At 35.4% G+C, this 20,524-nt stretch overlaps 1 protein-coding gene across 1 annotated transcript in view; it reads left to right on the forward strand.

The window, feature by feature from the left end:
- The window catches only part of GRXCR1 (glutaredoxin and cysteine rich domain containing 1), a 34,038-nt gene extending 23,815 nt beyond the window's left edge, over window positions 1–10,223 (forward strand). The window contains exons 3-5 of the mRNA XM_052682520.1: window positions 1,558–1,797; window positions 8,019–8,084; window positions 10,026–10,223. Of these exons, the coding sequence (XP_052538480.1) occupies window positions 1,558–1,797; window positions 8,019–8,084; window positions 10,026–10,202 (483 nt within the window). The 3' untranslated portion in view covers window positions 10,203–10,223. The remainder of the gene's footprint in view (window positions 1–1,557; window positions 1,798–8,018; window positions 8,085–10,025) is intronic.
- Window positions 10,224–20,524: the final 10,301 nt, after the last annotated feature.

Consider the following 20,524-nt stretch of genomic DNA (forward strand, 5'->3'; position numbering starts at 1 on the left):
CTGTTCCACACTGGGGAAAAATAAAAGGATAAGCATAAAAGTGACTCTGTGTACACACCTTGCACTTGATATCTTTCCAGATCACTTTACAACTTTCCATTTTTTCCATGTCTTCAACTGCTTATTTGTATTCTGCAGGGACACCACAGCCCCGATGGTTTGCTAGATAATGACAGTCTGTAGCTACCCTGTCAGCCCTGCTGTCTGGGAACAAACAGCACTAGAGATTACCGCTATGGAGGAGCATGAATTTCCAACCCTTTGAATAGTTTTGCACTCCAAAATGAAGTTTCACTCAGAAGAGTGAGAGCATATGAAAATACCTTTTGAAAGAATACTGTAAGACCTCCTTTTGGTTACTTCTGAAAAGGATGAAATAATTTTTGGTGGTCTATGTGGAGTACTTTTCCTTTAAGCAGAGGAAAAGCTAATTCTCTCACTTGGAATGTGTGAATAATATGTTGAAGAAGAGTCAGTTCTGCAGGAGAGATATAACAGATTTTAGCTAGAAAATAGGATAGTGAAAAGTAGCTTTCTATTTATAAACTTATTTCCTAAAGGAAATTAATGCTGACCTATCATAACAAGCCTCTTTTCTGAGATGGGAGATGGGAAATAGGTAAACTGCAGGCAGAGTCATAGAATTATTAAAGTTGGAAAAGACCTCTAAGATCATCTAGCACAACTGTCCACCTATTACCAAAATTGCCCACTAAATTGCATATGGTGGCAGTTATAATTCTAGTGATCTATAAGTGATCTTGAAAATTCATATCCCTGCAGCATTTACATTCCTCAAATATCTTCATCGACGAAAGGAAAAATGAACTATAAAAATTATTTTAAGTAACTGTGGAAAAACGTCAAGCCTGCATTGTAACTTACTATGCCCAATGGAATTGAACACTGAATATGCATAAGAAGCACTTTCTTTAGTGCTGGTTGGATTTTATAGTGTTTTGACTGGATGCCTCACTAAAAATTAGGGATATATCTGTCACTTCTGCAATCATGATTTAGTTCAGCATAGAGAGCTAAAATAGGTCAGTGTTGACTCAAGTTTGTTACAAAGTTTCTAGCTCCTTCAAGCTCTTTTCCTTGCCTAAAGGAGACTGTTAATACCTGAACTAGCAGCTCGGATTTAGCCTGGCATTAGCAGATCAGTTTGTACAAACAAACAGGACTAACAGTTTTAACAGAATCAGACAGCTCTAAAAACAGTGTTTCTGTTGCATCTTTGAAGAATTTGTGCTTTTGCAAATGAAAATAAACTAACTCAAAGCATCTTTCAGGTTGGGGAATGTGGGTGAATCTGTGCATGCCACAACAGCAAAAGGGCTATTACTTATTAACATCTGGAATCTCATCAGGATCTAAAATATGTCTGTTTATTGACAATATTGACAACGTTATGTTGATAAACAGTTTAAATTTTTTTGTGGTTAAATAATGTTTTTAATGATATTCCTCAATATTTGCATGCTATTACAGCAGACAGGGAAATAGACTGTTAACGTTTCATGAACTGCAATGGGAACTAATTTTATTTCTTTCCAGGTGTCTACAGAGCCAGAATTTGGCCGCATAGTAATTTATACCACCAGCCTTCGTGTGGTGAGGACCACTTTTGAAAGATGTGAACTGGTTAGAAAGATATTTCAAAACCACAGAGTTAAATTTGAAGAAAAAAATATTGCTCTGAACAGCGATTATGGAAAAGAACTTGATGAGAGATGCAGGAGGGTGTGTGAAGCCCCATCCCTCCCAGTTGTGTTTATTGATGGCCATTACCTTGGGGTAAGTAAAGCATGAATCAATGAAGTCTATAAGAACAAATGTAAATTGTTATGTTATTAGTGACATTGTTTGCAGTGTTGGAGTAATAGGAACTCTGATATACACTAGTAGGTTCCATGCAAAGACAGGACAGCTGGTGACAGGGAGGGAGGGGAGTAAGATCTAGCAATTTCATCTGAGCTATCCTGTATTTCTTAAAAAAACAAACAAACAAACTTATTTTGTAATTGAAACCATGAAAATCTAGAGAAATTGGCTTTTTTTCTTCAGGAGAAAGATGGCTGACCCAAGAAAATTAATACACACTGCATGATTATTTCATTTAGTAATATCTGCAATGAATATGAGCCTGTCTAGCGGCTTAGGGCTTAAGAGCTTAAGCATGCACTATGTGGTGTATCAAGAAACTATAATCAGCCAAACATTGTTTTAAATACAGAATTGATTAATACCTAAAATCTAGCACTAAAAAGAGAAAAAAACAACCCAAGGCTGCTCTGTTGCAGGAGTAGAAAACTATAATTAAAATTTGTACTTTGTGGCAAGAAAACCACCATTTTGTTCAGGCCTGTTCTTTCGAAATGTTTTCCAGAAACTGAAAAGAATCAGAGTTTTAAAGCAAACAGAAAAACACACACAAAAAAAAACCCTCTGTAAAGTGACACACACACACACAAAAAAAAAATAGCCCGGGAGCTTAGAAAAGGTATTTGTCTCAAGTGGTAAAGAAGTAGCAATTAGCACCAACAGTGAGTCTATGATTTGCAGAGGCAAACTGTATTTAAACACAGCAGGGCTGGTTTGTTGGTATTATAAAAGATTTAAGTAATGAAATAAAATGCAATCAACAAACAGCACATAATTGATGTTGAGGATGCAAAGAACACTCAGGCATCCTTTATCCCTTTTTCTGGGACACTGGGATTCTGCCAGACTCTCAGTGCTCTACCTTTCCCTGAGCAGCTCACTTCTCCAGACAGCTGCAGAACCTGCAGAATGGGCAATGTGCAAGTGGGCATCAGCAGACAGAGAATTTCAGTTCACAGTAGTGACTGCTTTCATCCAAGTTCTGAGACAGCTCTCCATGGCACTGCTACTTTCAAGAGGAGCTTAAAATTCATCAGGATTTGGACTAAGCTTTGCACATCTAATTGGCATGTTAATATATATATATATTATATATATAAATAGATATTTATTTATAATTTATATATATAAATATATAAATAAATTAATCCACATGAGCAATGACCAAGTTCAAGAATATCTTGCTCCGGTCCGTTCATCAGAAGATATAATTTAAAATACTGAAATGTACTGAATAAATTATTTGCTCAGCCTTATTACAATCATTTTTGTATGATGGATGGCCCATTAATTCACTTTTTTTTTTTTTTTTTTTTTTAGAATAGCAAGGGAAATTTGTTTTTAATGGAGAAGCAACAGTATAGCAAGCAATATAATTTTTTTAAAACTAAGTATTTTGTGGAATATCTTACATAGGTGTAGAAATGAGAAATGAAGGAAAGTAAATGAGGGAACCAGTTGTATAAGAGAGAGATGTATCTGGCTGTCAAACTACCTGCTGGCACCAGCAAGTAAAAAATGAAGAAAGAATTCTGGTTTAGAAAACATCCATTAGGATATGCAAACTCTATTCATATTGTTTAAGGAAAGGAAATATATCTGTTGATCTAATAAAAAAGAAAAGAGGACAAAATCAAATCAACGAGGAAGAGATATAATTTGCAGTCCAGTTTGCATGCTGGGAGGGTTACGGTTATTTACCCATTCTTCCAGGATGTGGAAGCAGTCACTCCAGCTAGGCCAGGCTGGACATGGCTCTGGATATCCTGATCTAGCACTAGCTGTCCTCGTTTGTTCCAGGGGAGTTTGACTAAATGGCGTTTAAGGATCCCTTCCAAAAAGATTTTGATTCCATGATTCTGTCTGCTGCCTTGTAGGTGCGGTGGATATTCGCAGGGCAGCACTGTGCTGTGCTTGTGTTTCAGTAAAGTGTAATTGAGAGCTCAGTACATAATTTAGTCTTGTTGTTGGTGACTGTGGATATTCCTGTAACACCTTTTTGTGACAATTATCTTCTGCAGTACAAATGTACACAGAAATCCAGGAGCCTGGTGTGTTTGTAAATTAATCATATTCTTTTTTTTTTTTTTTTTTTTTTTTTTTACCCTCTCTCTCTTTAATTTTGAATATTTATTTCCTAATAAATCCTTTCCTGAAGGAGATTGTATGTAGAAATACAAAAGAGGATCTATATTGAACCAGGCACCTTTCAATGAATCATAAGGATAAAAAGCATCCTCATTAAAGTATGAACAGTTTTGAAAGGTGACAAGATTATTTTTAATGAGATAAATGTAACAAAAGCACTGGAACAAAGCTTATGAGCATGTGACAAAGAACACGGTATTTGAGTTGCTCAGAAAGCTTGATGGGGCTGTGATGTAATGCAAGCTGTGTGGATAAATTGTTACAGGGCTGTGGAATTTATCATGCCTGCACAAGGGGAATGAAACAAACCAGCTTCTTGGGTAGAAAAAAATAAAAACTGTATTTAGTCTCTAGCAAGGGAAGTCCTGTTTGCTGCAGTACTGCAGGTTTATTAATCTCTTTTTTTTTTTTTTTTTTTTTTTTTCCCAAGATTGAATGATTGTATATGTTGATACATGCTCTCTAAAGATCAGTGTTTCAGCAAAATGCAGGCTTTCTTTCTGCAGCATGCTCTTTGCCATCTGATCCAATTCCCCCCACACCCTTCACCAGGGGCTGTCTCCATCTGAAATGGAATTATGCCATCTGCTGGGGTATCAAAGCAGAGTGAAAAATGATTTCCAGAAAGCAGAAAGCAACACGGAAAAAAACCACTGGAGCATTCATTTACTCTTTCACGAAGGCACCCAAGATTACTAAACATTTCTGTTATGTAAAGCCCCCCCCCCCCTCTACTGGAAAAGGGACAAAAATAAAGAAAATAGAGTCAGTCCTAATAAACATATTTGCTCACTGCTTTATAATTTTAAAACATCATTAATTCATTTATTTTTCACTTTAAATATATGACTAAATGCCAATACTCAGCTATCATTTGAAACTACCCTAAATATTTTCAAATATGTACACTTATGATAATTATTTTTGCAAAGAAACAACTTCCTACTTAGTTTCCTCAGCTGAAATCAATCTACTATGGTGTGAGATTTTCAGTAAAAATATTTTCATTATTTATTACTATTTTGTAAGACTGATGAAGCCATTTTTGTAATTGTTTTTAGGAAATACCTGTGTAAACTATGAATTGTTATTCAAATAATAACACTTTCCTTTTTGCTTCTTTCCAGTGCCCATTTATGATTAGTAGCTCTCAACTGCATTCATGTTTTACTATAGTAAACATATTTCCTGTCTTTTCCTTGGAGGGGTAGATGTGAATGGCTCTGTGGCAGTAAAGCTACGATATGATTGTTGCATTCACTCACATGCTTCTCCTGCTTTGAAATTTCAGGAACTGTGGGATTTAATTGTATGTCCTCTTAATAAGAAATCTGTTAGCTCTTTGCATTTCAAGTATAACATTTCTGGTGCTTATATCACACTGCATTTACACTTTTTTCAGTTTATTGGCAGATTTCCAGGTGTTTAATCTCATTCCATACATGTTCACAAGAGATACTTGGATTCAGCTGTTCCCTACAAACCACAAAGTGACTAAGATTGGCTTCATGCCCACCCTCATTAATTATTTCTGTGCTGTGCTAATTTTTCCCTGTATGTAAGGAATGATGCAGAAGAGAGTCTACTTCCCCATGTCAGAAGGCATTCTAGTTCTGCCAAACCCATACACAAATAAAGATGCATTCCCTGATGAGGAAGTATATCAGAATTAGATCATGGCAATGGTAACAGGTTACATTCATGATGGATGAGCATCAGGCTAGTTTAATGACAAAACAGATCTGGTGTAGTAGGTAATTTACTGGGCTTGTCCTAGTTCTGCAATTAATGGGACCATACCTGAAATATGATGCTAAATACTGGATAATCTCAAAGGAAAACAGAGAAAATAGTTTGAAGAATAAAAATTGCATAGCAAACCATTTGAACGATTTAGCAAAGTCTGCACATAGCATTTATCTATCAAAAAGAAAGCAATCACCTCACTGCAGCCCCTGGGCTGGACTGTGCAGATAGGTATTTAAACTAGGAGATGGGGCATTAGCAGGCTGGAGCTTGGAATATTTCCCTGGTTCACAAAACTGAAAGCTCTCCTCTCTTGGCTAAATGTGGCCCTTCTAAGTTGTGTTCTTGATGTCCATCTTTAGATGAAAGGCTCTTAACTGTGACACATCCCTTTGTGGTCAATTGCAGACTGACCACAATCTGATAAAAAGAGGCATCACTCTGTGATCAGAAAGCAGCTGTTGGACTTATTTAACAGCTGCTTTAATTACTCCATTAATTACAGACACTGCACATTAGGCTTCACAGATTCAAAGGGTAGATTAACCTCTGCAAAGTATCTTTTATTCAAATTTCACTTGAGGCAGACATTAATCAAGAGGACATACTTAAGCACTTGAAAATGCTGATAGTCATTTGGAAGTATGGTTTTTAATTTTAAAGACATACTAATGAGACTTTCCACTTTGGGAATAACACAGCTGGCTGACTGAATGTCATCTGAAATATAAATCCTTTGAAATATCAATCTATTATAAGAAACCTGTCAGACTTTTAATTACAGGCTTCCCAAAGCCAGTCAGTGTCGCTGTACAGTACCATTGAATCACTAAGCAGAAGTCACAAGAATGGTTTCACAAGAAATGATCTCTGCCTGCATGAGGGCAAATCAGGGCTTGACCTGCTTAGAGAACTTGCAGTGCTGCAATTATATCTGCAAAGCTGCAAATCTTTAATGTTTCTTCCTTGTGCAGGCAGTGCAAACTCTCCCAAGCCAGTGCAGCATGTTTGAGCCTGAGCTGTGCATAGTTCTCAGCCACAGGCAGAACTGCTGGCCCCTTTCCTGCCTGCTCTGTTCCTTGGAAGATGTGACTGTGGTTGACTCAAAGTAATGGCTAGACTGATCTGTTAAATGCAGCCTGCCCCAGAATCCTCTTGCACCTCTCTGCTCACGGATTCACCAAAGGTGAATTTTAGCAGTCTGGGCTAAATTCAGGGACAAGGAAAGAGAAGAAATGCAATGGCATGAACACGTTACTTATGGCCAATTGTCCTCAGCTGTGAATAAGCATTTATGCTTATTCACACTGAAGAGATGGAAAACTATGCCTTGCCTCGCCTATGCTCTGCTACTAGCTGGCTTCATGACCGTGCCATTCCTTTTGTCCATGACTAGATTTCCTCACCTTTTCTCACTCTTTTCTGAATCACAGATTGAAAGCATCTGAAAGCACTGGTAGTAGTCAGAATTCAGTGTATTTAGTTGTATAACTAATGTGTAAACAGTCAAATACAGCCCTCTAGTTACAGATGGGAAATGAATTAAATTTATTAAAGAAAAAAGGAAAACAAAAAAAAAAGTTTTATATCATCTTTAACACCTTCATTATTTTTTTTTCTCTAAAAATTTATCGTAATTTACTTTCAGAAGGAAATAAGAACTACCTCAGCGCTGCCTTTGCTCAGCTCACAGAGCCCTTAGAGGCCCAGTGTATTCATATTGAATTATTATTATTCATTATTCATTGTTGTGTCTGACTTTAATGTCGCTACAGTATTTTCATTACACTTTTTCTCCTGTTATACATTCAACATATTATATCTTAATTCAATACTCAGCTGCTAGAATACTTGAAATAAATTTTTCTCCTCTCATTTATCTGCATTCTCTGATATGTTGTATATTTGAGTAACTGTAATTTCTGATGTAGTAACTAGACATATTTTTTACTCTGTCAGGAGGCATACTCTGTAAAGTAAAGTGAACACAACCAGAATTTCCAAGCTATGTCACTTTTTATGATGGGGAAATGCAATACAACATTTGGTAACTAACCTCAGACAGTTCTACCACAGCTGCCATTAGATTGTTCCCTCCTTCTAGCTTTCCTGAGGTTGACCTAGTTACAATATACTTAACGTGAATCAAATTTGTACTCAACTTCCTTAAATCTTCAAGATCAAATATTCTAATCATCTCAGGCTTTTCATGCTGACCTTTTTCTTCTTCTTACTAATAGGGTGCTGAGAAAATTATGCTAATGAATGAATCTGGGGAACTGCAGGATCTCTTAACCAAAATTGAGGTAATTGTATTTCTGAAATTAATCATAGGGAACATACACTGAATATTTACAATTGAAAATGCTTTTCTCAGCTGATTACTTTTCTTCTGTTACAAACTGATGATTCCAAATTGAAATTGATTAGCTAACCAGAAACACTCAAACAAATGTGTACACGCAATTAATACATGTGGAATTATTGTTGTCTGAGAGGATAGCTAGTACCTCTCCCCAGCATTTTTTGTTAGTTTGGAATAATTGTCCCTGTATGCTGTCTGTAGGGAGGCCCTGTGACATTAGTTCCAAACTCAGTGTAGGTCCTAATATTCACACAGCGAATACAATTAAAAGACAAAAGATGCCAGGCTACAGTAGGCTATGATAACTGCTTACTGAATACAGTAACTACTTTGAATACGTAGTTACCTGCTGGGTTTTATTACAAAAAATGGTTTTGCTACAGTTACAAGGGACAGTCATGTTTCTTCATTACTGAAGGAACAGAGAGTGGTTATAGAAACAATGTGTTCCAGAGAGAAAAAGTGATTTTTTGAGCCACTAGGATAAAATGTTTCTTTCTTAGCTCTCAAACTCAGCTTTCTGCATGGAAAGGTTGTTACTTACAAACATAACAAGTAATAATGAATTTAATTATTGAAATACTAATATTGTATTAAAATTTTAAAATTAATTGCAATGATGAAAGACAAGGGCACACCTGAGATAAAAGTAATTGATAGATTTGCACTAAATTTTTCTAAGCCTTGCTTCTAGAGTAAAACAAGTCATTTGTCCAGTAAAGAAGAATGGAGGAAAAAACAAACTAACTAACTGAAAAACCCCTTCCAATACTCCATGCTACTGCATTTCTAGTTGATTTGTCCCCCATAAAAAATTCCCATATAACTGATTTTTGCTTGATAGATGTATATATTGCATAATCTATTAGTCTTCCTATGACTTCTCCTTATCTATAACAATAATCTAACAGGCCAATAAAACACATGGCAAGAAAGAATGATGTAAGTATTTTGCATATCTAGTAAGACCATAATACACTGCTTTAGATAAATTTGCACAATAGCTGCTGAGTATGAGACAGAGAACTGTTGTATCAATAGTATTGTCAGGTGAAGTAAGAACGTACTTCTACATTGCAGTATGAGTTTGGAGCAGAATAATATTCCACCACTAAGCAATCACTTAAATTAGCAATACTTTCATCAAGTATAGCTTAAACATGCCTTCAAAATCCCTTTCTGTGTTCTCTGCCAAATAAATAAATAAGTGAAATGAGAAAAAACATTGTTTTACTCATGAATTAGGACATCTGAGCAAACCTAAGGCTTGCGTGCAACAATTTTCTCCAAGTATAACATGAGTAATGATGATCTTTCTCTTTTCCACATAAAGCTTCAGTGTTCTAAACCCATAAACATGAAAACACCACTTATTTCCTAAAGCACTGCTTGTCAGAAGCTAGGATTTTTTTTTTTTTTAATTTTTATTTATTTATTTATTTGTATGATCAGCTCTAACTTTAATAGGAGCATACTCAGCATAAGAATACAGGTGATGAAAGTCATAATATGTTAACATACATTGATATAAAAACCAATCAATTCCAGTACCTAGTAGAATTGATGACTGCAAGAGAACAATGTACGTATTCTTTCATTTTGCTAGCTATTTTGGCAACTATGAACATGAGTTACCGAGGTATAATGTGACTGACAGATCTGCAGTGAGCCTCTCTAGCTACTGCATGCATGTCTCTACAAAGGAAAAGGCAGACATACTGTTCTTCTGTGGTGTCATAACTTAGGATGGGGAAATGGAAGTTTCTCAAGATGGGAACAAAAATGTGTGTCTGAGAAGCTGTCCCAGAGGCCTCTTTTTCCAAGAGCTTATGATGGTTGATAAAGTAACATTTTGATCTTTCTCGCTTTCTTCCTTGAGCAGAGAGTCCATCCTCACGAGTGCCTCTCATGTGGGGGCTTCGGTTTCCTTCCGTGCTCAGTGTGCCATGGGAGCAAGATGTCTGTGTTTCGAAACTGCTTTACGGACTCATTCAAAGCCCTGAAGTGCACAGCTTGCAATGAGAATGGGCTACAGCGCTGCAGAAGCTGTGCAGGTTAAAAAGGGCATCTCCACATGTGCAACTCAATTTTATTGTACTGCAGCAGTTTGTAATATGATTTTTTTTAAAAAAAGAATTTATCTGTTTATCTAATTCAGTCAATAAAAATCAATTTATAGTATGCTTCTGCTGGTTTGGTCATTGGAACACTTTCAACCTGTGCCTGCCTATATAATGAACTCTGTGGTGTTTGTTTCTACATTGATAGATACATTTGTTGTCTACCAAACTTACTGTGCTTACATTTGAGTATGAAGTATTCCCTTCTTCTGTGGGTAATCATCAGCTACACCAAACAAATGAGAAGATAACATAGCATTATATATCACATGGAAATTTCTGATATTCAACTTAGCAACAGTTATGGATCAAGGTCTGGTCTAGTGTAACTGTTTTAGAGCATTTGTTCTTTCCAACAGGGTCTGTGGTCAGACAACTCTATCACTGCATAGAACTTCATCATTTTTGGATGATTTCCCCAACAGGAACACAAAAGAATTAGGAACAAATTAGGAACAAAGTAGAACAAAACAATTTCCTCCACTTTTCATAGAGTCATAGAATCACCAAGGTTGGAAAAGACCTCCAAGATCATCCAGTCCTCATATGATGAATATTTCCCACTAAAGCATGTCCCTCAATACAACATCTAAACATTTCTTGAACAATTCCAGAGATAGTGACTATACCACCCCCCCGGACAGCCTGTTCCAGCACCAGATCAGGGAAGTTTTCCTAATGTTCAACCTCCCCTAGCAAAACTTGAGGTCATTTTCTCTTGACCTTTACCAGTTACATGGGAGAAGGGGATGATCCCCATCTCGCCTCAACCTTTCTGCAGGTAGTTGTAGGGAGTAATAAGGTCTACCCTGAACCTCCTCTTGTCCAGACTAAATAATCCCAGTTCCCTCAGCAGCTCCTTATGCTGCTCTGGACCCCTCCAAATCCACCTTCATACCACTTGCTATAACCAGATGTGGTTGTTGGTGCTAAGAGTTGGACTAACATATGTTTTTGAAAATTTGAATATAAAGGACTAACATGTATTCTATGAGCTACTAATTGTGCAGGCTTGAAAATGCTGTAAGATCCTACTGGTCCTACAGCTTCTACAGTGAGGATCAGAATGAATGTCTTGGTTTTTTACATAACATGAGAGAGATTATATTTTCTATGGACGACATCCACAAATCTTAGAAGCACCTCAGCGATAAAACTGAATTGCAGATGTGTTTAAATTATAAGTGTACGGGAAAGGAATAAAAAACCAGAAAATATGATTCCCTTCTAATATCAATTTGTAACTTCAATTTCTGGCTAATAGTGCAGCCCAAAATGGTGTGACTAAGGAATGAAATGTAGCATAAAGCAGAATAGTGATGTTTAGAATCATCATTTCTGTTACATGAAAGCTATTTCTTAAGCTAGTAATATACTATGGCTGTAATGGCTAAGTGTATTCTCAGCAGTGAATACTACACTTCATGTGGCATAAGCAAACATGTTTTTGAAATTAATTTTCAAGAAAATAACAGTGTATTTGTAATTCTGTAATTTCAGTCTCCACCCCAGAAAAGACGTATTGCATGATGAGATAGCTCATATCACTGTTCTTCCACTGAAGCATTACAAGAAAGTATTACTGTAACTGGTCAGAGCATATCAAATACTTTCAGTGAAACCACGTTCTTAATTAATCTGGAATAAGGGTTTGAAGATGTTTTTCCAATGTTCTAAGTGATAAGAAAAATCATCTTCTTAAGAATTAGATGAATACACTAAATCTAGTTTATTCCATGAATTACTGCTAAGGGCCAGGCAAGAAACACAGAGAAACTACCCTAGCCTTGACACAGCCCTTCTAGAAGAGATATTTCACTCCTGTAAGTTCCTACTATGGTGAAGCCTCCTCATTTTTCTATTTTGAAGAAGAAATTATAAAATCAAGAGTTAAAGCACATATATTTTTTTTTTTTCTCCAGAGAACTTTTAAGGAAAATTAGAAGATAACATAATAAAAACACAGAGCAAATTATATTCAAAAATAGAGCATTCCCAGGCACTTTATCTTTCAAGAAACCAATGACAAATTTTTAGTGGCCCTTTCTCTTCAGCTGTGTTTTCATTATAACACTGTGGAAAAAAAAAATAATAATAATAATAGTTGTTGCAGGAAGATGTTTTTACTTGGTGGTTTGCTGTTTTTCCTAGAGTTTTGGGTCTGGCTTCTTCAATTAGCCTGGAAGAACATGATACAATGGAATGACAAGATGACCAAAGTAAACCCAGGAGCCAGAAACAATATTAATAGCAAAAGTTAAGGGAATAGCACTTCCTGTTGTAAGGCATCTGACATCCAGAAACATGACTTCTAAGCTAGTATGAGGTAGGAGGAGGAGTGCATTTCTGTTCTGATTTAAATATGCATAGCTTTGTTACATCCAAAGTTTTGAACAAATGGAGTCAAACTGAGGAAACTTAGAAAGAAATAAAAAGGGTGTTTCAAAGAGAGGGAAAACAAAACAGAGCAAACAAAATAAAAAGTACTGAATGCTATAGATGACATTACGTGGCTAATTTGTGGAAAGGGAACAATTGTCCATTGGACATCAAAGAAAGAAATATCTGGACTACTTTTTACAACAAAACCTAATGCTGATGTGGTAGGGACTAGGAACTGAAGCCATATGTGACATAAGGTCTCTGCCAATGCCTATTCAGTGTCGACACACATTCACTCATGAGCATTCTGACTTGTCTGAGATGAACAATTAGTCTGAGAACTTACGTGATAATTTGGTGACCAGACAGTGATTTGGAACTTCTTTCAACTTTTCTCCTTATTTGCCTGATGTTGGGCTTCAGGGCTGCAACAGCAGATTTTCACCCACAGGCTTTGACCTACTATCTTACTCTTCTCATTAATCATAATGATCTGATAATTTTTAAGAATGGAATGAATGTTCTTTAAGCATTGGCCGTGTCATACTGAGGAAGAAATTCATATTTTAAATTTCAACAGATGACTGCACGTTGAACAAACCTCTATGTAATGTCATTCTATGTAGACTCAGGATGGATTTAATTACAGTAATGTGTAAGTAAATTAGTCACTCTAAGTGATAGGATCACTTACGCAGAATTTAAAATCTCCTCACTTCATTTTCTTTATGTTGACATGCTTCATAGTGATCATTTCTCACTTGCACTACAAGAGCCTAGGAATTCCCAATTTTATTTAATATATCATATTTAATACATATTTGCATTTTTACTATGTTGCAGAGAAACTTTTTTCTCTATTTAAATAAAATCACAATGAGCATTTTTTTGCTGTGGAAAAAATCCATCAATTTTAAAATAAGAAATACTGTTTCTGAGAGTCAATTTACGTTCAATCACTGGTTATTTCCTTGATGCACCATTTCTGAAGATACATAGACTTTTACCTGCCAGCCATCTACTCTAACAACTTATTTTATATTTATTCTCAATTAGAAGATTTTCTGTGGCAACTTTGCATGGACATGATTGTGCTTTTAATTCCTATCTAAAAGAGTATTAGACATGGAGCTAACATTTTTTCCTATTTCTAACATTTACTAATTCCAAATACACTCCTCTCAAATTTAGAATGATTATATTGACTTGTTTGATTGGGACTACCCCATGTTATCTTCACTAACGAAGCACTGTGAATGTCTGACTTACCAAATTAACTTTACTATAGCGCATAGCATATTTGTATCTTTTAAAATAATGAATGTGCCTTGAGATTTTCACTCTGAGTAAATTTGCAGGAATTCATAGTTATGATTGAAAAGAATGTGACAGGTCTTGAAACACGAGAAATTTGTTCTGTTACAAGTAAACTTGTATTTCAATGAAACACTAGTTTTGACCTCTGTGTCATATGAAAAGGTAATTAAATTCTTGAGACATTTGGGTTTTTATTCATGAAAACAGGGAAATAATTTTACTGAGCTGAGTTTTACAGTTTTCATGTGAATATTTATAATGGTGGACTCTGGTTATTTTTTCTACCTACTGCCTTTGTATTGTATTACATTTAATTTTATACACTTCACTTAGTCTTAGATACATTATTTGACCACAAAAGCACTTGACAGGAAACATTCATGCCCTAAATAATTTAGGAAGGAGAAGAATTTAGTCTGCATATCTTAATTTAAATAATTTAGAGATTATTGTAATGGTCATTGTAAGCCAACAATGATTTGAAAAGTAGAAGTTATTAGAAATAAATTATTATATTTAATCCTGTTTCTCTTCCTTCTAGTGTTAATTTGCTAAGGGGAGATGAATTAGGAAATAACTGCATTAGAAGGAAAGAGCTGTAAAAAAAAAACAAACAAAAAAACCCAAAAAACCTAAAAAAAAGCCTTGCAGCTTAAGCTTCTTCTAACTTATCTACTCTGCTCTGAAAAATGGCTTTAAAATAAGCTCAAAAGATTTATGAAATCCAGTAAGTTCACTGTTCAAGAGGAGCCACACTCCAATAAGACATATACTACCTGCCTTGTGTCTCTCTTTGAGGCCTCATTTTTTCCACTGATAGGAGGATTCTCTTTTTTTTTTTTTTTTGAGAACAATTCGACATCAAGCACAAGACATTATAGATTACTGTCCTGAAATTTGAAAAAATACAAATATTTTTCAAGATAATATCCTCTAGTAGCCAAAAAAGGGCTATATTCTGATGTGGAGAAAAATGAAATCTGATTTTATTTCTCAAAACACACAAGGATATATGATCCCATAGAAGAGCTGACTACAGTTGTTATTTTTATTATAGATAATGATCTGTTCAAATTAACAAATGAGGATCAGTAAAAAATCTTAAAAAAACACTATTTAATTGCTAAGATTACCACTTAGAATTTACTCATTAAATTTATAGTATTACATCTGGTAGATGAATCTCTTGCCTGTTAGATACAGGAGGAATTTCTTCTTTAAGACAGAGTCTCACAATGGTCATTTGTGCATTAATTTTCCCTTCTGTGACACCTGGGAATAGTGCACCATAGGACAGAGATGTTATACTTAAAAAAAATCAGCCAAACCTATGGGATGATATGCTAAATCTTTTGCATCAATAGAGCTGCACTGGCAACCAGTGCTTTCTACTGCCTCAGGAGTCTAGTCAGCAGACAGGGCGTAAAATCAGTGCCTTAGTCTGTAATGTCAAAGGTCTCAGTAAAAGTCTTTTTTTTGTGTGTGTGTGTGTGTTAAATACAAGCACAAAAAACAATAGTCATTGTAAATACTCATGTATTTGAGGTACTGTAATCACTGCTTTTAACATTACATGCAAACTGATGTTAATTGCAGGCTGATATTTGATAAGTTTTATCTATCATCATAATGATAGAAAAAAAATTATGTGGATACCATCAAGCAATAGAAATGTACTTTTAAACAGAAGTAGAATGTACCTGCTGTTATTCGATCCATCAATTAAAATCTTGAGAAGATTGGTACAAATACAACAGAAAGTTCAGGCTGTAATCATTCTTGCTTAGTGTTTTGGGACACCTTTGCTATTGGAGGAGTCCTCTCGTAGTATCAGCTGGCACTGCATACATTGCAGCCAGACAAGTGATGTACTATCTCCTTTCTCCGTGTCCCATATTCTTTTACCAGCCTGGGACACAGTGAGCCCAAATTTGCCAGTCTTACATTCTCTACTAAAAGTTCACATTCTGTGTCAAATAAAAGTTAAAAACAGAATTCTTTCCTGTTTTTATAGCCAATCTTACTGCACATTTTTCATAAGCAGTACGGTTTGAAGAACTCTTTAATATTCTTCTGCATTTATTTTCCAGACCTTTAACTGATCTATTATAGTAATAAGCATGTCCTATTTCAGCCTATGCTTCTTGCAGATTATAGGATGTTCAGTAATGCCAAATATGTCATACTGCACTTTACAGTTCCCTTCAATACCTCAGTACAGCTACTTACTACGTTATTTATAGACTTGGGATTTAGCCATAAGTCCTGTTGCCCTGCCTAGGAGATTTTCTACTACCTGTCTTTGCTGTGGTCTAGAATACTTTGCTATAGTATAACTTGTTTTTAATGTTTGATCCTGGATTCACACAGTTCATCTTTTCTCCTTCAGACAGTTTGTCCATCCTATTTAGTAGAGATAGTCTATTCTACTCTTTCCTACTAAATTTTCAGTTGCTGTCAGGCTTTGTATTAATTTAGTGTGCACTTGCAGAACAACAGCCTATTGATAAAGTGAGCTTAACTTCACAGTGAGCTTTCTTTTCAAGAGTTTTAGAAAACTCTTTCAAAATGACTTCTCCCCCCCCCCCCCCAATGTGGAATTTCACATAGATAATATTTGTAATAAAGGAATTCTTGTTAGTGGATCTTAAAGTATTTCATAACCTTGAAGGTCATCACAGCAGTTCTGAATGGTGAGTCAAATTTAGCAGCCCATTTTAACATCCCAGCTTGCCTCAGCAGCAGTGAAGCAGATAAAATTGATCTGAATTTCCACAAAAAAGCAATCTTTGCTGATGTGTAGGTTCACATAGATAATTCTGGGCAGAAATTGGAATTTACTAAAAGCTTTATGCACCCTAACATATGCTCTGAAGAACATTCTTCCTTATTCCTATTTTTTACTTTTTTTTCTTTTTTAAAGAGAATAAAATTTTATTTTCCAAAAGCTTCATATTGGAAAAACTATGAATTCTTTACTTTCCTTATTTTCTTCTTCATTTCATACTGCTAAGATGCCCAGAAGCAATTAAATTGTTAAGAATACTTGTAGCACGGCTGATTTAGCTTCTAAAGTCTGTCTGTGTGCAAAAATCATACGTGTTAAAAAGTAAATTGAAAATTCAAGCTTTAAGTTTCACTTAAGTTCCAGTTAACACTGAGAAGCAGATAAATTCAGCGCTCATTAGAAACATACGTCTGCTTGATAGAAGAAAGACTGGTCATGTTTTCTTGTGTTTAGAGGTATTTGATTCTTATTATCTCTTCTAATGTTTTCAACACTCACGACATTGAGAGTTTTTTTGTTTTGTTTTGTTGTTGTTTTGGTTTTTTTTTACACAATAGTGCATTAGCATCATATCACATCTACTGAAGCAAGAATTCATGCTTCATACTGAGAGGTCACCACAAGTTTTTGGAAAAATTTGTCAGTTCTGAACCTTATTTTGCTTGGTGATGATTTTTCTCCTGCAAAATGGGCCACAAATATTTTATCTTGCCATTTTGCACAGAGATATAAGAATTGTTAGGCACTGTTTTCTATTGACATAATATTGGAAAATGTCTTATCCGCAAAGGACAACTACTCAATTGCAACCTCAATTGCAAGAGAAAGAGCCAATGACGACACAAAAATAATCTCAGTACTTCATCTAATTGAAGTAAAAACAACACCCTTCCTGGAAGAAGTAGTTCATGTATTTTGCTATTAAATGAATCTACCAAATTGAGATTATTAGCTAAAAATGACTTCTTATTCTTACATACTTTTCTTCTTTATATATGTATAATCTGTTCAGAATGCAGTTGAAAGGAGATAATGAAAAGCTGAGGTAATATTTACCAGAAGTGATATAACTTGTTTAGCTCTGTGGTTTTCTTTCAGCCAACACAAAGCTACAGTCCCATTTTCCTTCCTTTGTTTCTGAAGAAAATAATACAAACTCTTGTCCCATTGTCCACATGAATTTGCTTTGCTAGTCCCTTGGTGCCATGCGGCATTTGTCATTTCAGTTACAGAATTCTCTTAGGTAGACCTGAAGCTGCATTCAGTAGAGACATTCTTTGCACAACAGTTAGGATTTTTCCTGACCTTTGCTGGACAAGGCCAGTGAAAATTCGTCATTAATACCTTCAGTCCTGCATGAGGCACAGTGAAAGTCTGCAGCACTTCAGCAAAGGCTCTGGATGTTCCCTTATGCCGCATTCCTGAACTAGCAGGATGGCATGCTATGGTAGCATATTGGACTCAGTAGCACCTACTGCTATCACTGCTGGTGTCCCACCATGCACAGGCCAAAATTGTCATTACAACTAGGAAAACACACAGATCTTAGGTAATGCTACTGTTATTCACAATGTAAACTTAACTACTCATTATATCAGTAATTTTCTTCCCTTTCTAACAAAGAATCTTCAGATGTTCAAAGAGATCTGAATTTTCCCTTATCAAATTAAATAAAATGGAATGACTATCTATGTGGTTCAAGCCAAAATTGTGCAGATTCATTACTCAATGAAAAAGAAATTTTATCACATGTAGAGATCATGTCTAATTTGTTTTTTGCTGGATATTTTCACATTCCTGCAGGCAAATACTCATCGTGCAACACTAAACACTTTCCCTTTGAAGTACACAACTTGAATTAAACTGTAGCTCTTGTTCACCAGACCCTTTTCTGTATACTAAATTCATCTCCAACTTCTACTGTGCCAGTAACTCAGCTAAGACAATTAAATAAGAAAAAAGAATCTGTCCCACATAGCAATTACATTATATAATAGTTATATTCCTAATATTTAGAATAGCAAAAAAATGTATGTTAATTCATCACATTACTAGAATCGCTACCTTCTAGTGAAATTAAGGAACAGATTTTTTCTATCCTTTAGAATTGATTTTTTTTTTTTTTTTTCAAAGCAGGAAATTTTAATAAATAAAAGTTCCTCTCAGTCAAAATCACATGAGAATATTAAATGTACATTGAAACTAATACAAACCCTAAAAATTGTATTTAAGTTGCGTTGTATTTAATTTCACTAAGAAATTCAGATCAAGGATGACAATGTTGTCTCACGTTTTGTGTAAAAAAGAAAGAATGTGCTGCCTTGCACTCTAGCACTATGAAGATCCTCGCTGAAAAATTATAATTTTTTTTTCCCTGTCTTGTAATGCTGTGAACATCCATGTGTAAAGAAATTAGTAGCTACAGAAAAAATTTTCTTCTTAATAGAACATAATTAAGACATCAGTTTTCTGGGAGGGAGCGAAAGGGCTGAACAGAGAAGTAGCCCTAATCCATTAGTGAGACTGAGAGCCCCTGAGGAGAAAAACAGTGATTATGGCTTTTCAGGGAGCTTGTATAGCAAGTTTAGGGTTATCATCACTATGCTTTAAGTTGCAAACACTGCCGCTTATCACTGAATGAGATTCTCTACAGCAATTAACTCATTAATGCATTTTTTAGCATATACTTTTTTGTAGCACAGATCGCTTATAAGAAAAAAATAAAAGGTTTGCCACTTTAATAGCTGTAGATAAGACAGAAGACCAGACAGAAATATTACCAAGATGTATTCAAAGTTACCTGATCTGGAGATAGTCATTTGAGGCTCTATTTTTAATTCATTGGAAAAGGTCATGAAATCCTGAAAAATATTGCTGAAAAATGGCAGGCTGCCCATAGTAATCATGCAAAGGGTACATGTCCTCCTGACTGAATGCAACAGAAAACGTGGCACAGCAAAATGGACACTGAAGGACTTTTAGAGCTGCCCCAAAGGAACCAATAACAGAAGCAGAGGGACAGAAGTGTTATTTAGTTTAAGGAGAGTAGAAATACCTATGAGAAACAAAAATCAGCCAAGAGCTGTGAAGTGTCACTTAACGATACATCTATATAAATGATGTAAATAATACAGAGATTGTTGTAAATGAGAAGTATAGTGAGCAGGTCTAAACAGGTAGAGAAACCATTCTTGCTTTGACAATGATGTTTTCCTGCAGATTTTCTGTTCCTGTTGAAAATTTGTTGCTGTTTTTAATGAACATCTCTTACTCCAAGGAGATTTCTCTCTCCAGTTTAAGCTGCTATGAGCTCATGTCTTAAGTGCATATCACATATCATAAGAGATCAATTAGATGTGTTGACTGAATTTTAATGATTTGGTGGAGGAAATCCTTGTTGTGAGAATTCCTCCTGACCTAAGGCCATAATTCAGATTCCCAAACTGCACAAATATTTATTAACATCATTTGGACCTAAATCCATATATTTTTATTGGATGAAAATATTTCCTGCCTAGATCTTTCACACCTAATATCACATGCAGCCATAACATCTACACTGACAACAGGCCCTGGCCTATTATGCTACCCAGTATATCAATCTGAAATTTGACACAAGGGAACTATGCAGTCTCTGTAATACGACACACATTGGAACTCCCACATCAGCAACTCATGATCTCTGTGGAAAGCAAATAAAATAATGGCTGTCAAAAAAATAAATGCTGATACTGGTATCTCAGCAACTTTGACATATTATATTGCTGGATGTGA

Source organism: Tympanuchus pallidicinctus, unplaced genomic scaffold, assembly GCF_026119805.1.
Source record: "Tympanuchus pallidicinctus isolate F22 unplaced genomic scaffold, pur_lepc_1.0 scaffold2, whole genome shotgun sequence".
In the NCBI taxonomy this organism is placed as follows: Eukaryota; Metazoa; Chordata; class Aves; order Galliformes; family Phasianidae; genus Tympanuchus; species Tympanuchus pallidicinctus.